Below are 13,750 nucleotides of genomic sequence, written 5' to 3' on the forward strand. Positions count from 1 at the left end.
ATGAGCGTTGTGTTAGTCAATGGAAGTTGTAGTACATTTACATTTTATGGTTTCTACTCGTTGTAATTTCAATCCATATAGTCTGCGACGTGTTTGGCGTGAACTTCACATCTATAAATGATTGATTCTTCCATGCTAAGAAGTGGAGTGAAGTCTGCGTTTCTTTCAACTTATTCCAGGCTTTTTTTTCTTCTGAACAACGACTGAACTACTACTACAACTTCCGTTTAAGAAAAAAATTCAACAGCGTTTGGCGTAAAATGTTTCCGGCGTAATAGCTCATTTGATCAGTTTTCGTTGAACTACGTCCCATGTGGAAATTTCCGGCTTGCGGTGACGTCATATTTATGCGTCTACATGCTTGTGCGCCAGCGTTTACATGCGGTTTACCTAATATTTTTAAAACATTATTCTTGAATTGGTTTATTTAACCATGGAGAAGGGCAAACGACCAAACGTGTCCCCCAATAAAAAAATAAGAAAGAAAAACCCAACCGACACTATTGATCCGGTGAAGAACTTCGAGCGATGGAAGAAGAAATACAACAAGACGAAAACACGAGTTAAACAAGCGAAAAGGCAGAAAAGGAGACCTGAATGGCAGGTGGAGAAAGAAGCTATTCAAAGGCTTGTCAACAAATATAACGAGGTAAGCAACGTTTGTTTTAGCGTACGACGTAGGGCGAGGCTAGATAATTGCCTATTAAATCAGACCGATACCAATTCATGGTATAACATTAGTCTGAAACAAAACAATACAAAAACGTAAGTTTCTTCACAGGTCAGAATGTTGAGTAAAATACACTTTAGTGGTTGTCTGTGCGGTTGGTCCTTCAGCTGGTCGAAATTTGAGGTAAAATATCCACAGGAAATTATTTGCCCGATTTTTGAGTGCCAGTAACGTTACCAAATATATGTACTGCCAGTACTGTTATAATTTCTATCACATGCGCAAAACCATCCATGTAAACACATGCTAGACTAATGTTATGAATCGCGTGCATGTACTTCTGTGCACATTCCTTAAGTTATTTAACTAGGCAAGTCAGTTAAGAAAACATTCTTATGTACAATGACGGCCTACCTCCGTAACTGCCTTGTTCAGGGGCAGAACGACATATTTTTTTTTACCTTGTCAGCTCGGAGATTCGATCTAACCACTTGGCTACCTGCCGCCCAAATAATTGTATTCAATATTGATGACTGACAAGTGACGTTTAGTTTTTTTCTATGTAAATCTGCATGGCTATGCTGTACATGCAATGGAAAGCATCGCCACAAACGGCACTAGGACTGCAAATAGGCTATCACGTGTTCAGTTTTATCAAAGCAAACTCCTGTCCTGTAAGACATTTCATGATTTCCTAGGCTAGGTAACGTTTATATCGTAATGTTAGCTAAATTATTTATCTTGACAATGATTTCATCATATTACTCTTCAGTGTGTGTGTGTGAGAGAGAGAGAGAAACTAACACCTGTGTCATCTAGATAAATGCCAAGGATGCTGAGAGGTTTTCAGATTTCCCCATCTCTAAGAATACCCTGCGAGGTAAATATCAATTGGTTATGAAATTACCTTGACTGTGCCATGCAATATGGACCAACATGCCATTGTTATGCCATTGACAGTTTTGTTGTTTACTCCAGGTCTGATGGAAGCACAGTATCGTCAGCCCACAGAAATACAGAGACAGACCATTGGCTTTGCGTTGCAAGGTAAAGATGTTCTGGGTGCTGCAAAGACGGGCTCTGGAAAAACACTGGCCTTTATCATTCCTGTGAGTACCCAATTGTTTTCTACTGTATAGCTGTGCAATATTGCGAGCTGATATGAAGGCAGATGCAGTGTGCATCCATTATTTGAGGCTATTGATGTGTCATTGCTGTTCACACGTGTTGGTGTTATTTCCAGGTATTGGAGTGTTTGTATCGTCAGCAGTGGACAGCCATGGATGGCCTGGGGGCCCTCATCATCTCCCCGACACGAGAGCTGGCCTATCAGACCTTCGAAGTACTCCGTAAAGTGGGCAAGAACCACGAGTTCTCTGCCGGCCTCATCATTGGCGGAAAGGTACTTTATTTACTTTCAAGTGCCGGTATTGGCAGTTCATTTCATGTTGGTTTTGACACCTGTTGGTGTTGTTTGAAATTAAAGGTTTGTGCCTGGTTATTATGTTGGATTCCTCTGTGGTATGTTTTTTTGTAGGACCTGAAAAATGAGTCTGAGAAGATCCACCGCACCAACATCATCATCTGCACGCCAGGACGCCTGCTCCAGCACATGGACGAGACTGCTGCGTTCCACGCCTCCGATCTGCACATGCTAGGTACATGCGGTAGAGTTACCCCTTAGCTACTAGGCCATCATAAAAATAGTTTCACTGTGTGAAGAGCTCAAAGTTGTTTATGGGAATTTTACATTCTTACTGTTAATGTTAAGCAACTTTGATTTAGTAGCTCTGTTTGTTTTGATCTGTAGTCAGATCATTGGTTAAAAAAAAGATGGATTTCTGACATGGTTGACATCATGTGATTTTATTTCTTTAGTTTTGGATGAGGCGGATCGTATCCTGGACATGGGTTTTGCCGACACTATCAACGCCATAGTGGAGAACCTCCCCAAGACCCGTCAGACACTGCTGTTCTCAGCCACACAGACCAAGTCAGTGAAAGACCTGGCCCGCCTCAGCCTCAAAGACCCAGAGTACGTCTGGGTGCACGAGAAGGCCAAGTTCAGGTAGGGGCTCTATTATATCACATACCACAACAACGCCACTATAGTCCTGTGTCTGTAGACTCTTAGTCTTAGCATTTACAAATCTGTCAGTTGGTGTTAACGTCACTTGGATTTCTATGAACTCTGGAAATGAAACATGATATCACAGTTAAAAATGATTGTGCAGGGTGATGTTTGAATTCTGTTGGGATTTCAGTGAGTCTCCTAAGCCACTGGTAGGTCATGTGAATGTTATTACTCAGCGATTGCAGGGAGCTTACATTGATTGCTTATACTTTTGTATATATAGTGTATGTGGACACGCCTTCAAATTAGTGGATTTAGCTATTTCAGCCACACCCGTTGCTGACGGTTTTGTACAATTAATCACACAGCCATGCAATCTCCATAGACAAATGTTGGCAGTAGAATGGCCTTAAGCTCTGTGACTTTCAACGAGGCACTGTCATAGGATGCCGCTTTTCCAGCAAGTCAGTTCATCAACTGTAAGTGCTGTTTTTGTATAGTGGAAACTTCTAGGATCATCAACGGCTCAGCCGTGAAGTGGTAGGCCATACAAGCTCACAGAACGGGATCGCTGAGTGCTTAAGTGTAAAAATCGTCTTCCCTCCAATGCCCCAGAGGCAGTTCCTAACTGCCTCTGGAAGCAACATCAGCACAAGAACTGTTCGTCGGGAGCTTCATGAAATGGGTTTCCATGGCCGACCATTGAACTCTGGGGCATTGGAAATGCGTTCTCTGGAGTGATGAATCACGCTTCACCATCTGTCAGTCCGACAGACTAAACTGGGTTTTGCGCTACCTACCCCAATGCATAGTACCAACTGTAATGTTTGGTGGAGGAGGAATAATGGTCTGGGGTTGTTTTTATGGTTCGGGCTAGGACTCTTAATTCCACTGAAGGGAACTCTACACCATAGAATGATGTTCTAGACGATTCTGTGCTTCCAACTTTGTGGCAACAGTTTGGGGAAGGCCCTTTTACTGTTTCAGTGTGACAATGCCCCCGTGCACAAATCGAGGTCCATACAGAAATGGTTTGTCGAGATCAGTGTGGAAGAACTTGACTGGCCTAAGCAGAGACCTAACCGCAACCCCATCAAACACCTTTGGGATAAATTGGAACGCCGACTTCGAGCCAGACCTAATCGCCCGACATCAGTGCCCGACCTCACTAATGCTTGTGGCTGAATGGAAGCGAGTCCCTGCAGCAATGTTCCAACATCTAGTGGAAAGCCTTCCAAGAAGAGTGGAGGCTGTTATAGCAAGAAGGGGGGGGATCAACTCCATATTAATGCCCATGATTTTGGAATGAGATGTTCATCGAGCAGGTGTCCACATACGTTTGGTCATGTAGTGTGTTTGGACAAACTGACATCCAGTATGTGGTATGAATTCGGGGGAGGTAAAAGTGGGCCGGTACATGCAACAAATACGAGTGCTGTCATGGAGGCTCTGTGAAGTCCCTTGCTCTACTAAATAATGACATGTCACTGTGCAGCCAGGTGCTGATTTAATAGGGCGGATTCTCTCCCACTTTCAGGCCCGCATGCTAATTGGGTCAACCGTTAACATAGACTGTTTTTATCTGAATGTCAGCAACTTCAATTCAGGTTTAGAGGCACCAGCTGACACTTTCTTTTTATCATACTACTCTTGTTTTATGCTCCTGCTTTTTGCTCCAGCTGTACTTCTTTTTTGATGAGTCTTTGCTGATAGGCTGGTTTAGTGTTTATGCTTTTATGGCTTTGTCCTCGACGTTGAAGCTGTTTTGTTATATGGGAGAGATGAAAGAGAACTCTCTGCTTCCTCTGATTCAGCCTTATCAGGGCTCCTCAGTGCACGTCAGTGTTTTAAACCACATTTGACCTGAAACCTGTTAGGAGCAAAGCAGGAGCACTGCACAACAGACATGCCTTGGATATAGCCTACTATTTGAAATTTCAAATACTTGTGAGTTTGCTTTATCCTGCCTGGAGTGCCAGGTTGCCGTGGATGAGGTTTGCACTTTTGGGACTTTCCCATTGGCTCATTGCAAAAGGCAAGTTCAGTCAAGCACAACTCAAGTTTTTGAAATTATTTGAATTCTTGCATTTTTGAACCCAGGTCTGCTGTACAATCAAATGCAACCCCAGCTTTAAACATTCTTTTAAGGCACACAATTCCTTAGTTCTCTGTCCTCCGTAGCAACAAGTTCAAGTACAACACAAACGACCTGAAAGAGACCAATTAAAAGAATACATGTTTCTGTGTCCCCATGCAGCACGCCGGCCACGCTGGAGCAGAACTACGTGGTGTGTGAGCTGCACCAGAAAGTCAACATGCTCTTCTCCTTCATCAGGAGCCACCTGCAGAAGAAAATCATCGTCTTCTTCGCCTGTTGCAAAGAGGTGAGGCTTCGCTAGTTTGTGCAAACGTTCCTCCATTAGGCTTATCGCTTCACGGTCTAGTCGTAGTCTTGGCTGCAAACATGAAGCCTCTTTTTCTCTCTCCCTCCGTAGGTGCAATACCTGTTCCGGGTGTTCTGTCGGCTGCGTCCGGGCATGCCCATCCTGGCCCTGCATGGGAAGCAACAGCAGATGAAGAGGGTGGAGGTCTACAATGACTTCATCAAGAAGAAGAATGCTGTGCTCTTCGCCACAGACATTGCAGCCAGAGGCCTAGGTACTAACACATCAGCAGCCTACTCTACAGACTGTCTGGATGTCTCTAGTCAGTAGGGACAGAGATGCTACTCTACAGACTGTCTGGATGTCTCTAGTCAGTAGGAACAGAGATGCTACTCTACAGACTGTCTGGATGTCTAGTCAGTAGGGACAGAGATGCTACTCTACAGACTGTCTGGATGTCTCTAGTCAGTAGGGACAGATGCTACTCTACAGACTGTCTGGATGTCTCTAGTCAGTAGGAACAGAGATGCTACTCTACAGACTGTCTGGATGTCTAGTCATTAGGGACAGAGATGCTACTCTACAGACTGTCTGGATGTCTAGTCAGTAGGGACAGATGCTACTCTACAGACTGTCTGGATGTCTCTAGTCAGTAGGGACAGAGATGCTACTCTACAGACTGTCTGGATGTCTCTAGTCAGTAGGAACAGAGATGCTACTCTACAGACTGTCTGGATGTCTAGTCAGTAGGGACAGAGATGCTACTCTACAGACTGTCTGGATGTCTCTAGTCAGTAGGGACAGATGCTACTCTACAGACTGTCTGGATGTCTCTAGTCAGTAGGGACAGAGATGCTACTCTACAGACTGTCTGGATGTCTCTAGTCAGTAGGGACAAATATTATATTTTGGGGCACAGCTCAAACACGAACCCTAAAATGAAATAAATATGTACTGCTCTGACACTAGAGCCAAAAGGTTGTTGCTTGTGGTAAATAATAATAATAATTCTGTTTTCTCCTCCCACTTTGCAGACTTCCCTGCCGTGAACTGGGTGTTGCAGTTTGACTGTCCAGAGGATGCCAACACATACATCCACAGAGTGGGACGAACCGCCAGGTAATAACCCTCTTAACTGGACCTAGAGTGAAAGGAAAGACATTGACTGTGTGTTCGCAGTCTATGCATCGTCTCCTTTAAGGGCATGTTTTCATTGTATATGCAGAGTGAGTCTATACATACCTCCTGAAAATACTATGTTTCTCCAACAGTAGTATTAAAGTGAAGTTATCACCGTGTAGTACTACTGAATCTTACAGGGACACTGCCATTTACACATGTACCCACAACAAGCCACCATTATAGTTATTGTACGGTGTGCAACAGTTGAAGGTTCCTTCAAAGTCAAGCCATTATCCTATCGCATCATCTCACAATCTCTCCTCTCAATAGTTGGTTGACCTACTCACTAGATGGCAGTGTTGTATGTTCCAGCTCTCACACTACCTCTCCCCGAAGCCTACAGCCTCACACAGTCATTATAGACACGTTTTATCAGCCTGGCTTTCAAATGTGAGCTCCCTACTATGATGCTGTGTGGTATTGTTCTCTGCTAGTACAATGGTGAGTTGGTACCATTTGCAGTGCTGATAGAGAGAAAAAATAGCTTGAGCAGAGAACTTGCATCCAGCTATGTTGATTCTGAACATGCAGTTCATTGGCCACGTGATACAAACCATGTTTACCTCCGGTTGGTACCGTATTTTTTTTTTTGAACCGAAGTGTTGTGTAAACTGAACTTCCTTTGGATAACACTTGGGAGCAGTAGTGTAGTGGGGGGAATATCTCTCAGCTTTGGCCATGTTTGCCAACTGCAGTGCTGACTCATGGGGCTGTGTGTGATCTCTCACCGGTAGCACCCGGTAATTGCAGCAGTGTGAAAATGAGAGGGAGTGTGTGTCTGAGACAGGAAAACAACGGATATTAGTGTGCGTTGCTTCTATGGCGCTCTGTGCAGCACACTTTCCGACAGCCGCAATGTGCATCTTAAGCAGACATGATGTGCTTCGAGCCGCTGCGCTGCCACGGTGATTAGTGAGCTGCTAAAACCTCGGTGCTGCTCTTCTCTCAATTTGTTTTGCTTTTGTGTTGCCGTACCCCTTGACAAACCTCTTGCGTGCCGGTTCTTTTGTGTGGCGTGACAGGACTGAAGGGTAATCCTTTCTGGGCTTATTGCAATCAGCCATTTGTATATGTTGGGATGCTTTCAGCTTCCTGCTGCTGTTGGAGTGAGATGTCCCCTAGCTGCCTGGTGTTATTCCATTTTGGGAGTCAGTGAGTTTGAAGGAAGGCCAAGTGCTCATCATGTGCACTCTACCAACCAGGACTGTAGTGTAGCATCAGCCTCCACAGCTCTGTTTCCATTTGTCTCTCTCTCTCTCTCCTGTTCTATCTCGCTCTCTCTCTCTCCTGCTTGCTCTCGCTCTCTCTCTCCTGCTTGCTCTCTCTCCTGCTTGCTCTCTCTCCTGCTTGCTCTCTCTCCTGCTTGCTCTCTCTCCTGCTTGCTCTCTCTCTCCGCCTGCTTGCTCTCTCTCTCCGCCTGCTTGCTCTCTCTCTCCGCCTGCTTGCTCTCTCTCTCCGCCTGCTTGCTCTCTCTCTCCGCCTGCTTGCTCTCTCTCTCCGCCTGCTTGCTCTCTCTCTCCGCCTGCTTGCTCTCTCTCCGCCTGCTTGCTCTCTCTCTCCGCCTGCTTGCTCTCTCTCTCCGCCTGCTTGCTCTCTCTCTCCGCCTGCTTGCTCTCTCTCTCCGCCTGCTTGCTCTCTCTCTCCGCCTGCTTGCTCTCTCTCTCTCTCCGCCTGCTTGCTCTCTCTCTCTCTCCGCCTGCTTGCTCTCTCTCTCTCTCCGCCTGCTTGCTCTCTCTCTCTCTCCGCCTGCTTGCTCTCTCTCTCTCTCCGCCTGCTTGCTCTCTCTCTCTCTCCGCCTGCTTGCTCTCTCTCTCTCCGCCTGCTTGCTCTCTCTCTCTCTCCGCCTGCTTGCTCTCTCTCTCTCTCCGCCTGCTTGCTCTCTCTCTCTCTCCGCCTGCTTGCTCTCTCTCTCTCTCCGCCTGCTTGCTCTCTCTCTCTCTCCGCCTGCTTGCTCTCTCTCTCTCTCCGCCTGCTTGCTCTCTCTCTCTCTCCGCCTGCTTGCTCTCTCTCTCTCTCCGCCTGCTTGCTCTCTCTCTCTCTCTCCGCCTGCTTGCTCTCTCTCTCTCTCCGCCTGCTTGCTCTCTCTCTCTCTCTCCGCCTGCTTGCTCTCTCTCTCTCTCTCCGCCTGCTTGCTCTCTCTCTCTCTCTCCGCCTGCTTGCTCTCTCTCTCTCTCTCTCCGCCTGCTTGCTCTCTCTCTCTCTCTCTCCGCCTGCTTGCTCTCTCTCTCTCTCCGCCTGCTTGCTCTCTCTCTCTCCGCCTGCTTGCTCTCTCTCTCTCTCTCTCCGCCTGCTTGCTCTCTCTCTCTCTCTCTCCGCCTGCTTGCTCTCTCTCTCTCTCTCTCCGCCTGCTTGCTCTCTCTCTCTCTCTCTCCGCCTGCTTGCTCTCTCTCTCTCTCTCTCCGCCTGCTTGCTCTCTCTCTCTCTCTCTCCGCCTGCTTGCTCTCTCTCTCGCTCTCTCCGCCTGCTTGCTCTCTCTCTCTCTCTCTCCGCCTGCTTGCTCTCTCTCTCTCTCTCTCCGCCTGCTTGCTCTCTCTCTCTCTCTCTCCGCCTGCTTGCTCTCTCTCTCTCTCTCTCCGCCTGCTTGCTCTCTCTCTCTCTCTCTCTCGCTTGCTCTCTCTCTCTCTCTCTCTCGCTTGCTCTCTCTCTCTCTCTCGCTTGCTCTCTCTCTCTCGCTCGCTCGCTTGCTCTCTCGCTCTCGCTTGCTCTCTCTCCTGCTCGCTCTCTCTCCTGCTCGCTCTCTCTCTCCTGCTCGCTCTCTCTCTCCTGCTCGCTCTCTCTCTCCTGCTCGCTCTCTCTCTCCTGCTCGCTCGCGCTCTCTCTCTCTTGCTCGCGCTCTCTCTCTCTTGCTCGCGCTCTCTCTCTCTTGCTCGCTCTCTCTCTCTCTTGCTCGCTCTCTCTCTCTCTTGCTCGCTCTCTCTCTCTCTTGCTCGCTCTCTCTCTCTCTTGCTCGCTCTCTCTCTCTTGCATGCTTGCACTCTCTCTCGCACACGCTCTCACTTGTGTGTTTACTCTCTCTCTCTCTAAATTAAAAATAAAAGTAACAAATGAATTAAACAGCAGCAGTAAAATATCCACCGAGGCTATATAAAGGGGGTTCCTTAGTTGAGGTAATATCTCTCTCTCTGTCTGACTGCATGTATTTCACAGCTCCTCTTGGTGTGAGGAGGAACGTAGCTCTCTGCCACCTCTCTCTCTTTCTCTTGCACCCCATCTGTCTCCCTGTGCCTCTAACTTGTTCACGAAACCATACAAAGAAGTCGTTCATGATCGTAAGAAGCGTACCATTAACTGTGCAGATTTTGCAGATTGATTGCACAAGTTATGTACGCATTTGAGTTTGAGCCGTATCATTATTTTACATTATTACACCCACTCCTCTGCATTATTGGCCAATTGCAACGTATTCATACATTTAGGAAATAAAATAAGAATTAGGGATGTGACGATTATGGAATTTGGGGTAACGATTACTTGTCGTGCAAATGGCCACGGTTATTGTCATAATTGGCATTTTTCGCCTTTAATGCATCTTTTGAAAATGACCTACGACATACCTAATGAATACCACACAGCTTTGGTGACACGCCTGTCAAAAAAAAAAGTGCTGACCGCTTGTAACTTCTGGAAATGAACCTTCTCATCCCAACCGTGCCGCTCTGCTCGTAAAATGAGTGCCAACTTTACCCACTTCATGTAAATATGAAAAGCTTGTTACACAATAATTGCGCCAGCTCAAATAAGAATGCAATTGTTTTTTCCCAAACAGGTATAAGGAGGGAGGAGAGGCTCTGCTTGTTCTGCTGCCCTCAGAAGAGAAGGACATGCTATCTCAGCTCCAGGAGAAAAAAGTCCCCATCAACAGAATTCAGTGAGTTCACCTACAACCTCTTGTAATTTCACTGGGACTGGGAACGCTGTTGGCTGTGGAGATCTTCTGTATGTGAGGAATTAATACAGAACAGGTGGTGGTCTGTAGTTTGTTTTGTCTCTTACTGTTTTAGAGCTTTATTCCCTTGACTCCATCTTCCCACCTGCTCTTTCATCTCCCCCCCCAAAAAAAACAACAACAAATAAACAAACAAAGAGGCCATGTGAGAATGTTCTACATAATACCATATGCTTCAAAAGAATATTTCACCTTACCAGATGCATTGGACAGATGGGGGGAGATTTCACAAAGCAGGCATGGTCATCAAGTGAGCCAGCTGACTTTCCTCACATTTCTGATTCTGAAACAACCTCATATTGTGTCTGGTAGTTCTAATATGTTGTAGATGCGTGCTATATAGATGTCGAACCTGTCCCCTTGTCCTGTCCGCTGTGTGTGCCTGACACCATCAGTTACTTGTTGTCACAGTAAGTTGTAATAACGAGGGGTCTGATTTCCTGTTTGTTGGAGTTGTGTGTGAGACGGGGAGAGACTGAGTGGATTTGGGGGGAGCTGAGGGGCTGTGAGCGATGCAGTAAATAGGCCAATATGGTGTGTGTGTGAGTGAGAGAGAGAGAGAGAGAGAGACTGGCTCTGCGATCACAGAGGACACCAGGCCTAAGCCCCTCTGGCTAAATGCTGATAAGCAGCAGACCCAGCATGATGCCCCCACAGCACATATACACACACGCACTCTCTCTTCCACATGCACAAATTTGTTTACACACACACACACATCACTCTTTTTCACACTTGCACAAAAATAATTAGAAGGAAAATTAATTTTTATAAAGCGGTTCTCATGCCCAAGGTGCTGTATAACATACAATAATATTACTCACACATCGAGATATATATCAGCATGTAGAAACTGGCGCGCTTGTGTTCTCCACCCCATGCGCCAGGTTTAGCAAGTATACCTGTGTAATATTGGCTCGCTTGCACTGAGGTGGGAGGGGAGGCAATATTTGAGGTGCACCCTTGAAAACAAGTGCAAAAGTGACAATTTCTCGCCGCACATATCGGAAAATTTAAGACCGATGAAAAGCAGGTCTCAGCGTTAACACTGGTCATGGGATGGATGTGACGCAAGCTATCCCGCCACGACACACTGCCCTTATGCTGCTGGAACACGAGGGTAGATTTTTGTGCAGGGAATCCTTGTATTAATAAACATGAACAAATCAACATCCTGTGTTGTAATAAAATCAATCGCCTCTATGCACTGAGCTTGTCTGGTGCTTTAAGTGCACTGTTTGATGAAATTAAGAGACACAAATGACAAGCGGAGGAGCCAGAGATCAAGACTTTTGCCAACTAGGTAAAAATAGCATACATAAAGCCAACAAATACAAACTCTGCAGGTAGAAAATATCCTGTAAATCACATGGCTTTGCATGGAGGTTTGTTCATGTTCTGTCAGTCACATTTGTCTCTCTGCTTGCCTGTCTGCAACGAACTTAAAACACGGAGTTTGCAGCTCCAGTGAGCTCTGGACCACTAGTGTTACGTGGGTAAAATCACAGGGGAAGCCAATCCAGGGGGAAACACGTGTTGTGATAATTTAGTTGTTTGCTCGATAACCTGTTGGTTCATATGCTTTGACACTGATATATACAGTGGGGAGAACAAGTATTTGATACACTGCCGATTTTGCAGGTTTTTTGCATATAGAGGTATGTAATTTTTATCATAGGTACACTTCAACTGTGAGAGATGGAATCTAAAACAAAAATCCAGAAAATCACATCATATGGTTTTTAAGTAATTAATTTGCATTGTATTGCATGACATAAGTATTTGATACATCAGAAAAGCAGAACTTAATATTTGGTACAGAAACCTTTGTTTGCAATTACAGAGATCATACGTTTCCTGTAGTTCTTGACCAGGGTTGCACACACTGCAGCAGGGATTTTGGCCCACTCCTCCATACAGACCTTCTCCAGATCCTTCAGGTTTCGGGGCTGTTGCTGGGCAATACGGACTTTCAGCTCCCTCCAAAGCTTTTCTATTGGGTTTAGGTCTGGAGACTGGCTAGGCCACTCCAGGACCTTGAGATGCTTCTTACAGAACAGCTCCTTAGTTGCCCTGGCTGTGTGTTTCGGGTCGTTGTCATGCTGGAAGACCCATCCACGACCCATCTTCAATGCTCTTACTGAGGGAAGAAGGTTGTTGGCCAAGATCTCGCGATACATGGCCCCATCCATCCTCCCCTCAATACGATGCAGTCGTCCTGTCCCCTTTGCAGAAAAGCATCCCCAAAGAATGATGTTTCCACCTCCATGCTTCACGGTTGGGATGGTGTTCTTGGGGTTGTACTCATCCTTCTTCCTCCTCCAACACGGCGAGTGGAGTTTAGACCAAAAAGCTATTTTTGTCTCGTCAGACCACATGACCTTCTCTCATTCCTCCTCTGGATCATTCAGATGGTCTTTGGCAAACTTCAGACGGGCCTGGACATGCGCTGGCTTGAGCAGGGGGACCTTGCGTGCGCTGCAGGATTTTAATCCATGACGGCGTAGTGTTATTAATGGTTTTCTTTGAGACTGTGTTCACCAGCTCTCTTCAGGTCATTGACCAGGTCCTGCCGTGTAGTTCTGGGCTGATCCCTCACCTTCCTCATGATAATTGATGCCCCACGAGGTGAGATCTTGCATGGAGCCCCAGACCGAGGGTGATTGACCGTCATCTTGAACTTCTTCCATTTTCTAATAATTGCGCCAACAGTTGCCTTCTCACCAAGCTGCTTGCCTATTGTCCTGTAGCCCATCCCAGCCTTGTGCAGGTGTACAATTTTATCCCTGTTGTCCTTACACAGCTCTCTGGTCTTGGCCATTGTGGAGAGGTTGGAGTCTGTTTGATTGAGTGTGTGGACAGGTGTCTTTTATACAGGTAACGAGTTCAAACTGGTGCAGTTAAAACAGGTAATGAGTGGAGAGCAGGAGGGCTTCTTAACTTGTTTTGGCTGCAATCCCACTAACGGGATAAGTGTCATCAACAACCGCTGAATAGCATAGCGCTACATTCAATAAATATTACTAAAAATTGTTATATTTATGAAATCACAAGTGCAATATAGGAAAACACATCTTAGCCTTTTGTTAATCCACCTTTCGTGTCAGATTTTGAAATGATGCTTTACAGCGAAAGCACTCCAAGCGTTTGAGTAAGTTTGTCGATCGCATGACAAAACATTAAGTACACTTAGCATCAGGTAGCTTGGTCACGAAAATCAGAAAAGCAATCAAATTAATCGTTTACCTTTGATCTTCACGAGACTCCCAGTTACACAACAAATGTTCCTTTTGTTCCATAAAGATGATTTTTTATATCCAAAATACCTCCGTTTGTTTGGCACGTTATGTTCAGAAATCCACAGGAAAGAGCGGTCATGACGACGCAGACACAAATTCCACAGTTTCCATAATGTCCACAGAAACATGTCAAACTTTTTTTATAATCAATCCTCAGGTTGTTTTAAATATATATAATCAATAATATATCAACCG

The 13,750-nt window shown here is 45.8% G+C and overlaps 1 protein-coding gene across 2 annotated transcripts in view; it reads left to right on the forward strand.

Annotated features, from left to right (window-relative positions):
• The first annotated feature begins 328 nt into the window (after window positions 1-328).
• The window catches only part of ddx10 (DEAD (Asp-Glu-Ala-Asp) box polypeptide 10), a 63,212-nt gene continuing 49,790 nt past the window's right edge, over window positions 329-13,750 (forward strand). Inside the window, exons 1-10 of one of the 2 annotated variants that reach the window (XM_029627497.1) lie at window positions 329-649; window positions 1,490-1,550; window positions 1,649-1,779; window positions 1,914-2,072; window positions 2,208-2,328; window positions 2,549-2,738; window positions 5,002-5,128; window positions 5,240-5,402; window positions 6,163-6,247; window positions 10,077-10,178. In XM_029627497.1, coding sequence (XP_029483357.1) covers window positions 434-649; window positions 1,490-1,550; window positions 1,649-1,779; window positions 1,914-2,072; window positions 2,208-2,328; window positions 2,549-2,738; window positions 5,002-5,128; window positions 5,240-5,402; window positions 6,163-6,247; window positions 10,077-10,178 — 1,355 coding nt within the window. In that variant the 5' untranslated portion in view covers window positions 329-433. The remainder of the gene's footprint in view (window positions 650-1,489; window positions 1,551-1,648; window positions 1,780-1,913; window positions 2,073-2,207; window positions 2,329-2,548; window positions 2,739-5,001; window positions 5,129-5,239; window positions 5,403-6,162; window positions 6,248-10,076; window positions 10,179-13,750) is intronic. The other variant, XM_029627496.2, reaches the window with a different exon arrangement.

The sequence above is a fragment of the Oncorhynchus nerka genome, linkage group LG22 (genome assembly GCF_034236695.1).
Source record: "Oncorhynchus nerka isolate Pitt River linkage group LG22, Oner_Uvic_2.0, whole genome shotgun sequence".
NCBI lineage: Eukaryota > Metazoa > Chordata > Actinopteri > Salmoniformes > Salmonidae > Oncorhynchus > Oncorhynchus nerka.